Source organism: Ornithodoros turicata, chromosome 7 (genome assembly GCF_037126465.1).
Source record: "Ornithodoros turicata isolate Travis chromosome 7, ASM3712646v1, whole genome shotgun sequence".
NCBI classification, from domain to species: Eukaryota; Metazoa; Arthropoda; class Arachnida; order Ixodida; family Argasidae; genus Ornithodoros; species Ornithodoros turicata.
The window spans coordinates 25,617,982-25,630,703 of record NC_088207.1 but is presented as its reverse complement, the minus strand read 5'-3'; the positions used below and the strand labels follow the sequence as shown (position 1 = coordinate 25,630,703).

Genomic DNA, 12,722 nt, shown 5'->3' with positions numbered 1-12,722 from the left:
GGGAACGTACCACAAGGCTTTGGCGTCATGGTCGTGCCAAATAATATCGCTTTCTGTCTGCCTCGCAACACGTACAGACAACACGCACGAAGACAACACGCAACACAGACGTATCTCATAGTCCTCATAGTCATAGCTGATAAGAAAAGATATTTTCTAATCAGCCGAGTGTGCGAGACCTTCCACGACACTGGCGCATCGTACAAAACCGCTCGTCCTGCCGTTGCTGCAAAGCAGACAGAGAGCGAGTCTTTAACAACGCCAGCGGTCTAATGGAAGTGTGTCCTGCTCTGGAGCTGTGCTCTTCACGAGTGTCGCAGACCTCTATAACCACACCAAATAAGAAAGGATGGGAGCATTGAATGGGCACGTCGAGCGCACGTGCTCTCGACGCCAATAGCGGACTTTCCACAGGCGTTATGGCGGCGTTAATTTTACTTGATGACCTTGGTTATCAGAACGTCCCCTTGCCTCCTCAGGACTTGTTTCGGGTGCTCGATCACCTTCCAGACTTCCACAATGTCCGAGCGGCGCGTCCGATGAACGTCCGTGGGGCTCTTCGTGGCTATCTGGGCAGTTAGCCTCGTTTACTTCTAGCCAGACCTTTGTATAACAGCCATTATGCCAGGCCCCTAATAAGGCAGATATCCTTATATCAATGTCAAGTAATAAATACACTGTCACCTTTCCTCATTTCGAAGTACAAGTAGTTTTCCTATTGTCGCTTCAAAATATGAATAAAAATGCACCCTACGTACATGAAAACAGTTTATTTTAACACTTCAATGCATAAATATTTACACTGGTAACAACACAGCGCTGCTGCAGTTCGCGCTAAAGGAAAAAAGGGAAATTCATCACTGATCAAATGGTACATTACCACCGGCGACCACAGTTAACATTTTTCACTGTTCACACTGCGCTGTTTGTGGATGTGCCTTTGCGGTTTTATATGGACCCGTTATTATAGCGCGCTATCTGGGCGCATCACTAACCTATGCTTTGAGATGTCTCGAACGGCGAATGTGGGTACTTCCGTCGCCTTGGGGTGAAACGTAGAATATGCTATGGCACAGCGTAACGTTACGAAATTATTCCCAGTATTTTCGTTCTGTTAAAAGTGGATACGCTCGTGGTGACCTCCATAGTATCGCTATGTACACTGACGGCGTCACTGGACGATTCCAATGACACCCATGCTTTGCCGAACAGCAGAATGAATGAATGAATTTGTTGCGTACAAGACCCGTCTTTTCCCTGAATTTCACACAATGCACCCTTGCCGGCATGACAGAACAGTGAAAGATTCGACGACTTTCCAGTCGCATGTTCGAAATCGAAGGAACGCTGTTACACAGGGTACAAGTTCTGTGGTCTCATGCTTCAGGTACCGGCGTAATTAGAACACGAGCCACTGACACCGTATCCCACTTTAACGTTCTCCATGCTTTCGTGAGCTTGAAGGAATAAAAAAATGTATTCCATCTTATCAAGGGCGAGCAAATATAATGGACCCCTTTCCTAATCGCGTCGCAGCTTAGCGGCTCTTCACCGAACCACTCTTGCTGCGCGCCGAAACAAGCTCACGTGTCTATCACCTAGCAGTCTTGGACTGCCCTATCCGGGCCGCCGAGATGTCACGTCCTACCCGGAGAGAGGTGTTCCGCCTGAATCGGTGTGTAGAGCGCCACCTGTCGGGCGCACAGACAATGTTCCGTGGCGCCTTCAAGGCCGCATGCGAATAGGCAATTATGAAAGAGGTTCGTCATAGGCATATATCTCCAGGCTAGCACGTCACCACGTGACCCCTATACCAAAAGAAAACCCTAATCAGCTTTCATGAGCAGTTGGAGTAACGTGCGGAGAAGACAATTTGGAACACGCCACCGCACGATACACTGGTATATAAGATGGATAGGAACCCTGTACTAACTGAAACGCTGATAAGGTGCCAAAATGGAAGCGCGGCACCGCGATGTTATTCGATGGCATGTCCATGTTCACTGGATGTCTTACATTCCCCGAATAATTCGCAGGCCCTCCTGAAACCACCCGGTCCCATGCTGAAACGAAACGCTGTATATCACAGGCTCTTGCTATATGTCACGTGATGTGCCTTCGATCCCTGGAAGAGTTACGCGAGTCCCGTTCAACAGGTCTGTCTTTCGGTGTGTCGGAGGACGGCTCAGGAAGCCTTGAGATGGATGATTTCAGCACCAGCGAGAGCATCTTGGTTCAGAAAAGGCAATTCTGCCAACTGCATGCCTTCGATAAGTCTAACGTTCCCTTCTTGACCTTGGAAGCCTTGCAGAGGCACACCACCGATGGAAATTTGGTTTGACGAACTTCCTAGCTGCGGCCCATCCTTGAAGCTGAGGTTGGGAGCAGGGATGTCGTGGAAGCCACGGCTGCCTTGGAAAGGACTGGCCTGGAATGTCGAGTGTTTCTGGTACGCGTTGCTCGGGTTTGACTGGTGCTTGGTCTGCAGAAGGAACGTTTCGGTAATCAACGCCACCATAGGACCATGGAACAAAGAATGACAGAATTATACACTGGCACGATTCCTTGACGATGGAAATTCTCATATAAAATCTTTTAGTTTGTATGTGCTAGACTTAGCTATATTACTTCTAATCGACTTGTCTTTTCTCTTATAAATAAGTGAACACACCTAGGAAACGCAGAAGCCTGGTACCTGTAGCACAATTTGAACTTAGGGTCTTGTCATCGGGAGTGTCCTAATTATAAAGCATAAATACATTCAGAACTCGGTCGTTTGCTAGTTGCGCTGGCGCTCTCGAAAGTCTTGGATAATGCCACCAAGTATAACGGTAAAAAATACTCGAATACTCACGATACTCTGATGACAAGCTACCGTATACGTTCACAAATCCGTGGAAGGTATTTTCGTTACGGTACAATCATAGTTCTCGTGAAGAGTTTCTGCAAACTATCAAATCGCCAATTGCCATCTAACAGCCTCAACGCTACCGTAAGACGGTACAACAAGGTGACATGCTGAACTCAGTGCAGCGTTCCTTTTTGTTACGCAACCGCAGTAGCGTTAATTTTTTATGTAACTGTGGTCATTCCACATTTAATTGAATGCTAGAGTAACTAAGCAATCAGAACAGTTAGAAACGTTATGACAAAAAGCAATTACAGCGAAGTCGGAAATAACACAATGGGAAATCCACTCTACATTCAGACGTCGTCATCGTTGTTTCCTGGGCGTAAGGCACCTAGCCAGAAAGGCGACTCCGCCTCTTCATCAAGAGCTGGAGTGACCGCGCGGCTAACTGGCGAAATAGAGTGGTTGTCAATCATGGCGTGAACTAAAACCATGTGCGTGCTGTCTCCGTTTGTCATGAAGGGTTAATTGGACATCATCTGAAGTTCATAGAGCGTCCGTGATGCAACATGGTACCTGGGCGGTACTTATCTGTCATCACAGGCTGGAACAAGGTTATTACCGGTGCTCTGTGCCCGAGCAGCGAGCAAATACTGGACTTCTTCTGCTGTGGGTTCAATCGTTTGCACGGAATTCGAAGAAACCCAAAATTCTCCCCCTTGTTGTACTTTGCTTTACAACTGCTGAACGACTACCATCTTTATCAAAAAGTGTTCCGCTCCATAGGTTCACGAAATGTTGCCTCTTTCCGCAAAAATGTGCAACGCGATACCACGTACATACGTGATGGCAGAGACGACGAATGACAACCAAAGTGTTTCGCCAAAGTCCCGATAGGATACGCCACCGTCTTGCGCATGCTCCGTTAACATTTTATGAAATTACGGATTACATCACTACCGTAAACTTGTGTGTGCTTCTGCTTCTTCGTCATCATAAGCCTGCCATGGGAAACTCAATGAGGCAATGTTACGCGAGGGATGTTCCCTTCCCGACATCGACTTTCACTCACACCTATTATATGGATGAGCTTATATGTCTCATCTCCCTAGTACTGCTTCGAACCCATCGTAGTACTTACGGCATCGTGCAATGGTACCAGCACTTGTGAAATCCTTCCGTCAGGACCCTTGATGCGAACATTCACTGCTGGGCGCGGAGGCAACTCTCCGATTGGAATATGCAGGTTCAACGGCTCGTTGAAATTCAGCTTTCCTTCGTGGCCACTGTGGACATGCTTGCCGACTGCTTCGTGATGCGGAACCACCAACCCGGAGAGTTGAACGTTCAGTTTGTCGCTGACTTTGACGTTCGTCGGAACTGGTCCAGGTTGCAGATTTTTCTGTCCAGAGAAAGCGTTCTTCAAAGCAACCACGTTTACTCCTCCGCCAGTCGCCTGCTGCACGGCTTGCAGAACGTTAGGGGGGAGCTGACCGTTCTGGAACAGAGCTTGCTGTTATTGACAGGGACAGAAGACGTAATCCATGACTCGCAAACGCTGACCATATCTGACATAGTGCTCCACTCATTGGCCACATAACGTTCAAAGCTGGACGTACGGAATCGGTTCATCGATTTTAAACATGCTAATCTCCGGATTGGCAGGAACAGACTGTCCAATATGTTTCTGTTGCACGATGACGAACAAGCTGAAGTATCCTGGTAACAGTGCAAACTATATAACTTTTTTGTACGCTAACAATTTTTCGTGTTGTTAATGAAATTTCAGTGAAACCTCAAGCATCGAATATACGTATACCGAGCGCCGTTAAGAAACTTAGGCTTAGGAATAAAGCGGAGCCGTGATGAATAACTAACTGATCATCCAGAAAGTTTGAACCACACGTGCGTTCTGCTTGTACTTTGGCAATATGGGACTTCCCCTTGTAGGGGACGTGGGGGTTCTGGTTGCACGTGTACACTCTTAGAAAAAAGGGTGGAGCAGTTGCACCTTTTAGGAGGTAATAGTTGTCGCATATGTTGTGCCTAAAAGGTTGCAAAGTTCGACCTGCTACATACGAGTGATAGGGTTACCGCTCCTGATTCAGTGAACGAGGGGGGCGTACGCCTTTTTGTAGAAATTTGGATATATGGTAATTGCTTTTACTACGCTTTTACCACCAAGCCTACATCAAGCCTACAAGGTTACGCTACAAGACTAGGCGTTAGCAAGCCTATATCATGACTAACCCTTCCCCCCCTTTTTTTTCAGCATTAAACATATCCCCCCGTTTAGACCCTTTATCAGACGCTATGTTGACCTAGGTGGTAACTATAGAAGTTACCACCTTTTCACACCCTTTTTTCTTAGAGTGCAGAGCCTCCAGTTGCAAGCAGGTAATTCGTCCTTAAAGAAGCAGACGCATTTAAAAAGGTCATTATAAAGCACAATTTTACGGAAGAGCCTGTCAGGCCTGAGCATGTGACACTGCACTACTGAAATAATCTTACAAGAGATGCAGAACGTGCTGGCTAGTATGAAACATTACGGAGCGACGCGAAGGGACAGTGAGGGACACGGGCAGCTTTACACTAGCAACTGGTTTATTGAACACAAATCCGACAAGACCTGCCTGGCTAGTCGTCGTTGGATTTGTGCTGAATAAACCAGTTGCGCATATCGCTGTCCGTGTCCGTCATTGTCCTCTTCGCGTTGCTCCGTCATATGTGAAATAATCTTATACAGGGCGTTTTTTATGATGCTTTGCAATTTTTTTATTTAAAAAAACAAGCTTTGAGAGAAGCATTTGAGTTTTACGACCAGGCGGACATTGTCAGACGCGGACGGCGGACAGTATGTAACTACAAGATTATAAAACAAAACAAAGACAAACTGAAAAACTGAAACAAAACAATTGAAACTTACAATACTCAAAACCCTTAACACGTCATTCCTAGCCCCTTAAATACCATAACAATGATGAGGACAGTGCCCAGATAAAGAACAATCTCTGTTCGGAACATTGGCCGGACAGTATAGGCAGTTCCCCTTAACATTTCTTTACGAGTCCGATGGATTTCCTATACCCTGAAACGCGCACGTCCCTTGAAATATCACCGCCGAATTTTGATATGCAAACGAGCCGAAACCAGAACCGCACCGACCGGGCGCGCAGGAAGCACAGTGCTCATTCCAGGTCACAGGGACATGTGCCTTAGAGCGACGGAGGTGATTGGAGCACGCGCTGATTACGTTCACCGGCTACAATTTACCTTTACAATTACCGGCTACTCCGGTTACTTTTTTATTTGTTTTTACGGCTTTACGGCCCAGATAAGCCCCCGTCGACGACGGTGATGCGCTCTTGAGGGGAGCTGCTTTGGTTTCGGTTTATTTGCATCGCACATTTCAGCGATTGATATTTCACGGCGCGCTCATTCCAGAATTTTTGAAACATAGAATGCCTTTCAACGGGGATTGTCTCCCTTTCTGCTGTCTCGCTTTTGGTCGGAATTCTCTAATTAAAGAGAATAGTGAAGTAATGAATTTTAGGTAATAGACCTCTACCCGAGAAATTTCATCATGACGTCGGTAGACAGACTGAAACCGAAACAAATCGAAAGGGGAGGGCTGGGTGCCACGAATGGGCACTTGTTCGCCTCCTCCTACTGAAAGAAAAGTAGAACCGAAGGTCGCGTCCCTTTCAGGGACCATCGTAAATTCGTAATCCCCTCAAGGCCGTGGCATTCGGGCGCGACCTTGTTCGCCCCTAGCTTCGAGCGTAGTTCAACTCTACCAAATTGGTGGCGCTGTCGAACACTATGACGTCATTTGTTTACAAACAGGGAGAGGTTTAGTAGTCATCGTGTGGTTACATACTCTCTTCGAGAGGATGTCCGCCTGGCCGAGTCAACGACATCGATGCTGCTCTCACCGCTTTTTTATTAGAAAAAAAAATTAAAACTCTGTAAGGGATAAAAACAGACGCCCTGTGTAAGAACCTTTATCGTACCCTGTACATTTCGCATTGAGAACATTAGCAGCTAATATAACGCGCGTTTTGCATCACATCCGAACACCTTATGTTGGTACAACGTTTCCATTGGCATTCGGCGTCGTCAGTGAAAGGACCATCCTTTGTGCCTATTCTCTCGAATATTTGAATTTACATCGCTTTTATGGTCAGCTTGAGCAATCTGGTGCCGAGACTTGGGGCTATCAAACTATAGGAAACCTACCTGCGTAGCATCCACGAAGAACACATCTTGATTCGGGAAGTTCCCAGCCGACAGCAGGGCCTTCTTCGCAGCATCAACGAGCATGTTTACGGCAGCTATTTGTTCTTGGTTGGCCCCCTGTGTCACAGCTTGCTGTTGATTACCTGTAGCCTGATTCGCCGTGGACAAAAAGTTCTTCGCTGTTTGTCCCACCTTCAGCTGCTCTTTAGCTTCTGGCTGGTTAGAGCCGTACAGTGGTTGTACTTTAAGTTCAAGTGGCACAGGTCCTTGTGTAAGGATTTTCTGGAACACTCCGTTTTCTGGAATGAAAAATTGGTTCTGCTGTTGTCGCAACGGCTGCTGCTGCTGCTGCTGAACTGTTGGCCCCCCGAAAAGGAACGGCTGTTGTACTTGGGGCAGGGACTGGCCAAGGTTTGAGAGCACGGAAGGCTGCTGGGGGGCCACGTGCCTCGGAGGCGAGAATGCCATGACTGGAACACGGAAACCTTGATTCTGTCGAACGTTTTGGAGATGCTGGAATCCTGGATGCCCAACGTACTGTTGAACGAACGGGCCCTGCTGCCTGACTTGTTGGAACAGCTGGGGCTGTCCAGCAGGGTGTACTGGATGGTTGAGCAACTGCCCTTGTTGTGGTGTCCCGCGGTACCCATTGTTGATTTCAACAAGCAGGGCCCGTCCGTCGTGAGCTATTTGGCCTCCATGAGGCAAAGGAAATGGTGCTTGAAGAACCGGAACCGCGTTTCCACCGTGCACGACGGGCACGGCCACTTGATGAGCGTTCAGGTGTCCCCGTGTGACTTGCAAGTGTTGCAGAGGACCAGTCGGTGTTGCGTACACACTCGGGCTAGGTGTAGCCGTGAAAGGTCTTTGAGGCGGCTGGAGTGGTTGGGAGTAACTAGTTTGCGTGACCTTCTGTAAAGGTGTAGCCGAAGTCGTTTGCGTTGGCGGCAGAGTGTTAGCTTGGTGATAGACAACGTGAGACTGTTGCACATGTTGAGTATGACTTGACGGGATCTGGTGGGAATATTGCTGCTGTTCGTGACTTATCTGCGAGCTATACCCTTTCCCCAGAGTCGTTGCAGGGGCATATGTTTCCTGCTGGCCGGTTTGCACTAGTCCAGTCGGCTGATGGACTGTATGCTTGTAGTTAGTGCCGTACGAGGCCTTGTACGCTGCTCCATCTGTTGAGCCACTGTCAACGGAACCCTGCTGTGGGTTTCCTTGTATCCTGTACGCGCTGTCGTGTGACTTGTCGCTATTGCTATTTACGTTTTGTGAGGCAGAACTATCCTGCACGGAAGCCTGGTGGCCCGTGTGGATTACAGGTACGTATTTTGCTGTTTTCACCACGGGCACGGCAGTGACGTGCTCAGTTGTGAACGTTTGCACTGTTGGATGCGGTGTATGCAACGCCGGTGCAGCTCCAGCTTGTTTGCCAAAATACATGTACCGACTAGAATGAGGTGTCTTAAACTTATATGTCTGGCCCTGCGTTTTCTCCGGCACCTTTCCTGGAGGCTTTGGTTGTGTATAATCAGTTCTCGTGTGCTGCTCTTGGGGATTGGTGGCTTGCGTCTTCAGCGTTTGCCTCTGAGGTACTCTTCCTAAATGGGGCTTGTAACTTCCATATCCGTTGTCTTCATCGTGGTAAGGTGCTGGGGCTACTTTTGTTTGAACATTCGCCGTTCCGGTTGTTTGAATCTCTTGAGCGTTCGCGGTTTTCTTTGAATACTCGTGCGTTTCTACTGTCGTCGTCGCGGGCTTCTCGTTGTAGGTCACCTTCGTCGTCTTTGGCGTCCTACTCAGGGGCCTCTGTCGAAAACGGTTCGTCGGGGCAAGAGGAGACCTTGGCTGAGGCTCCCCGTTCTTCTTCTGTACTAGAGTCAACGGAAGCGTCGGCTCCGTGGATGTAAATTTCGCGTACAGTTTCGGTGCCCTTGTTCTTGACTGCACAGGTCTAGCTGTCGTCTTCCGCTGAATTTCTGCTCCCCTTGGAATCGACGATGCTCGTGGGATTTCATAGCCACTACCAGATTTCCTCTTGGGTACTTTGGAATCGAAAAACACTTTGCTGTTCTGGGATGGTCTCAGAGCTGCGGTGCCCGTATGCTTGGGTTGCCTAGCGTTCCAGCGAGTCGCTGAAGTAGTCGCCTTTACTTCCTCTTGGGTGGCTCTTGTTGTGTAAGATGGTGACGAACTTGGCGCAGCTGGCACCTCTGTGATGCTTGTTCCCGTTGGACTAACAGCTCGGTAACCCTTTTCGTTAATAGTGTATTCGCTTTTGCGGTAGGGCGTGCTTCCTTTGGTGGTTGTAGACGGCAAAGTACCCCCATTTTGTCCCGTAGGATGAGACTGCTGAAAAAAAAAAAAGAAAGATGAAAAAACGTGCAGGATCATAATGAAATGCAATGTACGAAAGAGTCTGCGGAATGGACGAATCACTAACACTATACTTACTAGTACAAAAAGAAACATGGATATACGGCAATCGTCTACGGAGGAGCTGGGTTAAGGGTTGGTTACGATAGTAGCCGCTAGAACAGCTACTTTGTATTATTAAGGAGAGGAAATGACCTTTAAATTATGGTCACCTGCTTGCTATGCGCGCACGTACAACCCTTCTGACGGTTTACCCGTCATGGAATAGACGGATCCGCGTTTGTAGAATAAGCATCTTTATATATTCCTTCATATATTCAATCCAATTCAGTAGCCGCGGTTTCGGCAAATCATGTGATGGTGAACAGTTCCAACTTGAACCAAATCCTTCACGAAGCGGCGATCGCAAGAACTTCTACCTGGGTGCTGGGACCGTTTTGTATGGTCTGTACCTGTAGTACTTTATCGTGACCGATATCTTTATAACACCTGAATAATCTTCTCACCGTTGTAGAGGGCTCTGCAGTAACAACCAAGCCGAGGGAACCTTTGGCGTCCTGGTCTGTGCGCGTTGGAGTCGTGACTGTTACCTCAGGCGCCGCAGAGGTGGCAAAGGCGAGATTGCAAGAAAGTGCACTCAGGAGGAGGAGTGACCACAGCGACGTCACCTGGAGAGAAACAGCAAGGAACACTGCATTAGAATCATCATTCATGACTTAACCTTTGCGGACAACAAACTTCCTCAGTGTGCGACAGACGACACAGTGCTTCGAAGTAACCGTGGAGCGAGTCTCTTGCGGAAGACGTGTATGTGGCTGCAGTTTCGCCAGATGTCATTCGGGAAAAATCGTATTAGTGGGGCTACTGAGTACTTCGTTCAGCAGACACGATAAGCCGGTCGGCTCATTCCTTTTAGGTACGTCACATCACGTTGCAAAACTTTGATATGACCTCTTCCTTTAAGGTATATCGTTTTCGCAGAGTTGGTTCTGACCTACTAAAATTTGTCTATGGCCCTAGTTGCTAGTACGCCAGTAAAATTCCAATCATCATCATCATCAACTAAAATTTGTTGTTATCCCAACCAGACGCCGTTTTGCTGGAAAGTAAAGTTGCTGAAGTGACACGAAATAATTTTAATATTTCAGGTTCATGGAGAAGAAGAAGTTCAGACTGGATTTTGGAGCGGATTGTCGAGAGGATTTGTTACGTCTCGCGCGCGGTGACAGGGAGCTGGTTCGCGACCCGTCACCAGCTATGCTGTCTGGTGTTTCTCAGATGCTTTAGGATGAATGTTCTCTGCGATGTCTACCTAGGATGCATAATCAGCAAACATGCCGTCACGCCGTCGAAGGAGCAACATGCCGTTATATTGTGGTGGGAAACAGCTCGGAAATAACCACACTACGTTTGGTAGGTGCGTCACTGACAAGGCAACTTGTATGCTCAGGTTGCGGGGTTACTCCCATTTTCCTTGAAATACGCATGTACAGTTTCGATGCAGGTATATGTATGTGCAAACTTAAACTAGGATAGTTATCTTGCGCTACGATCCTATACTGCCAGATCGTGGGCTGACATGATGTTTTACTATTAATCAATGTTCCTTATGGGATGATCAGTATGTGGGCCATGAACCGTGTCAGCGTGCTGTGATACCATCTTCGTTCCTTCTATGGTACCTTTTTTTTTTTTACGTAGAATTACGTCTTTCGGATCGTTTATTACGTGGATGGCACATAAAAATTTTCATGAAATGTTTCGATGTTACGGAGCGTAACACCGTACCGAGAGCACAGAGCTGGAAAATCTGCACAGCAACTTTGGACACCTGCAGCTCCTCCACCAATTCCGTCCCAACGCTCTCAAGCACGCTCTATCACCAAACAATGTCGTCCGCGAGAGGCTCTTCAGCTGTTTCGGAACTGTGAACTATAGTGCTTCAACGTGCCCGTCAAAAACAAGCTCCCGTAGCATAGTGGTTAGGATGACCGCTTTCCACGCCGAGACTGGGAGGGGACGCGGGTTCGAATCCCCGCCCCGGCTTTGGTGTCGTTTTCCGGCAGACTTTCCGGACGAATGTCGGCACAGTTCCCCCTGAAGTCGCCCAGGGGACATACTGTGTCCCTCACTTCTGCTCCTTCTAGCTCCCAGAGGGAGCCGCTATTCAGGCACACTACTCGAAAAAAAATTAATAGGAACGCAGATGACAGTTAATTCTGGGCCCGCTTGCACGAACATTGAGGGGATTTCTCAGTGGCGTCCTCGAGAGCTTCCGTAAGTGCTTCGAGCACGCGCCACGATTCGGTAAATCGTTTGAGGAGACCAATGACAGACCGCTCCGTATTGCCGCCCTTCTTGAGAAACCGTAAACTGCGGTCTCGTTCGCGCATAAGTCACGAACGACGCGGCGTATAAATACCATTCCTTTCGCATCACTATCAAGGTAACAGCATATTTCATTCATCGGCGTATGATCCATCCATACTGTTTCATTGGCCCGAGCTACTATAGTGCGTCACCTGGAACCATTCAGCGCACGCTGTTACATCAGACCAAGCTGCGTATGTATCCAAAAGTAAATTAAAGCCTATAGAATCGGCAAGGATCATGACAGCTCCCCGTTTCCCAAAGCTCCTCACGGCACTTTTCTCGGGAACCGATTCTCTGCACATCTCATACACAAACTCTCCCATGGGGCCAACAAACGTATACCAGGCCCAGTATAGCGCACGGCGAACTTCGGCAGCGACATCCCTTTGTTCCCTGTGAAAGACCGGGAATGGAACGTGAGCAATAGAGACACGGCTCGCGGATGGATGCGAGTGGCATGCCATTGATCACATAGCTGCCCGCTGTCCGTTCATACGATTATGTGCTGCCACTGACCTCCATTTGTACACCGCCCAGTTCTTCGCGCCGATCAATCTGTGCCGATTTCCCCGCACGCTTCTTGGAGAGGTGGAGGCTCCTGTTCCTTCAATGTCGTCTTAGATAGCTATCGAGCCAGGAACGGAGGCGCGGAGATAAAGGAAGGGCTGATGCCTCGCTGTCGTCATCAGTTCGCATGTCTAGAACGTGCAAAGAACTTCGGATCGCCGTTGCGATATTTTTAGAACAATGTCTTCGAGTTTAAAAAAGCAGCAGCCCTGGTGTGCTAGTTGTGGCTGTTAGCCTGACACGTTCTTGAAGGAGCATGACGTCGTATTTTCAGTCTTCAGCGTTGTTTGAGTCTAGGACCTACTTCATTGGG

At 48.2% G+C, this 12,722-nt stretch overlaps 1 protein-coding gene across 1 annotated transcript in view; it reads right to left on the bottom strand.

Annotated features, from left to right (window-relative positions):
• Positions 1–826: 826 nt before the first annotated feature.
• LOC135399724 (mucin-2-like) overlaps positions 827–12,722 on the bottom strand; it is a 65,683-nt gene continuing 53,787 nt past the window's right edge. The window contains exons 2-5 of the mRNA XM_064631464.1: positions 9,976–10,137; positions 7,091–9,445; positions 3,993–4,349; positions 827–2,482 (exon numbers count right to left, since the gene is read on the bottom strand). Of these exons, the coding sequence (XP_064487534.1) occupies positions 2,186–2,482; positions 3,993–4,349; positions 7,091–9,445; positions 9,976–10,137 (3,171 nt within the window). The 3' untranslated portion in view covers positions 827–2,185. The remainder of the gene's footprint in view (positions 2,483–3,992; positions 4,350–7,090; positions 9,446–9,975; positions 10,138–12,722) is intronic.